At 35.4% G+C, this 957-nt stretch overlaps 1 protein-coding gene across 1 annotated transcript in view; it reads right to left on the bottom strand.

Annotated features, from left to right (window-relative positions):
- The window catches only part of acbd7 (acyl-CoA binding domain containing 7), a 2,721-nt gene extending 2,220 nt beyond the window's left edge, over positions 1–501 (bottom strand). The window contains exon 1 of the mRNA XM_027286840.1: positions 371–501. Coding sequence (XP_027142641.1) covers positions 371–382 — 12 coding nt within the window. The 5' untranslated portion in view covers positions 383–501. The remainder of the gene's footprint in view (positions 1–370) is intronic.
- Positions 502–957: the final 456 nt, after the last annotated feature.

Below are 957 nucleotides of genomic sequence, written 5' to 3' on the forward strand. Positions count from 1 at the left end.
ATGTCAAAATCGGTATTAAATGCACCAGTCAGACATTTGTTATCCTCTCTTCTTCTTTATATTTAAAGCCGCGTCCTGTTTATTAATCATAATCCTGCTTAATAACATTTTCTTTATTCTTTATTCATCTTTATGTTATATAATAATCAATATGCTTGCATTATATTAACTGTAGTTGCGGCATGAGTGCGCTGACACAGTTAGATTTAATGTTGAGACTCGCTTTTCTTCCTCATCCCACACCGTCAAAGATGGATGACATACAGTTAGATGGCGTGAACGCCCCATCTCTACAGCCGCTATTCATTCAAGCGATGATAAAGACATCTTCAGCGTGTGGCTGAATAAAATAAAACAATTCACGTTTTACCTGATGAGACATTTTCGCAGGTGCAGTTCAGATATTTGTGTTTTCTCTGTCGGCTTCACGGCTCTTCGCAGCTGTAATTGCAGCGCAGCTGATCAATGCAATACTGTCAGCCAAAGAGAGGCCTGCAGAGGAGGGAGCAGAGAGCTGATTGGCTGCCTGTCAGCATCATCATCATCATCTTCACACACACACACACACACACACACACACACACACACACACACACACACACACACACACACTGGTACTGTAATATTTTACTTTTATGCTGCTCCCAAATAATATTGTACTTTTACATTTATCTGAGCTGTAGTGACTTTCATGATCTGTTAACACACACATTATTATTATGTTGTTATTATTATATATAACATATGTCATATTTGTTACAAACTAACCTACAGTCACCCAAACATCAAACATCAACCAACCACAAAAATTCAATAATATAATGTATATAATTAATACATTTTCTGCACAATGAGTAGTCTACTTTCACCTTTGATTTCATATTTGATAATAAAATATACTTTTCTTTAATACACTTTTACGTAAGTAAGATTATGAATAATGAATAATAATTATGA

The sequence above is a fragment of the Larimichthys crocea genome, chromosome XIII, assembly GCF_000972845.2.
Source record: "Larimichthys crocea isolate SSNF chromosome XIII, L_crocea_2.0, whole genome shotgun sequence".
In the NCBI taxonomy this organism is placed as follows: domain Eukaryota; kingdom Metazoa; phylum Chordata; class Actinopteri; family Sciaenidae; genus Larimichthys; species Larimichthys crocea.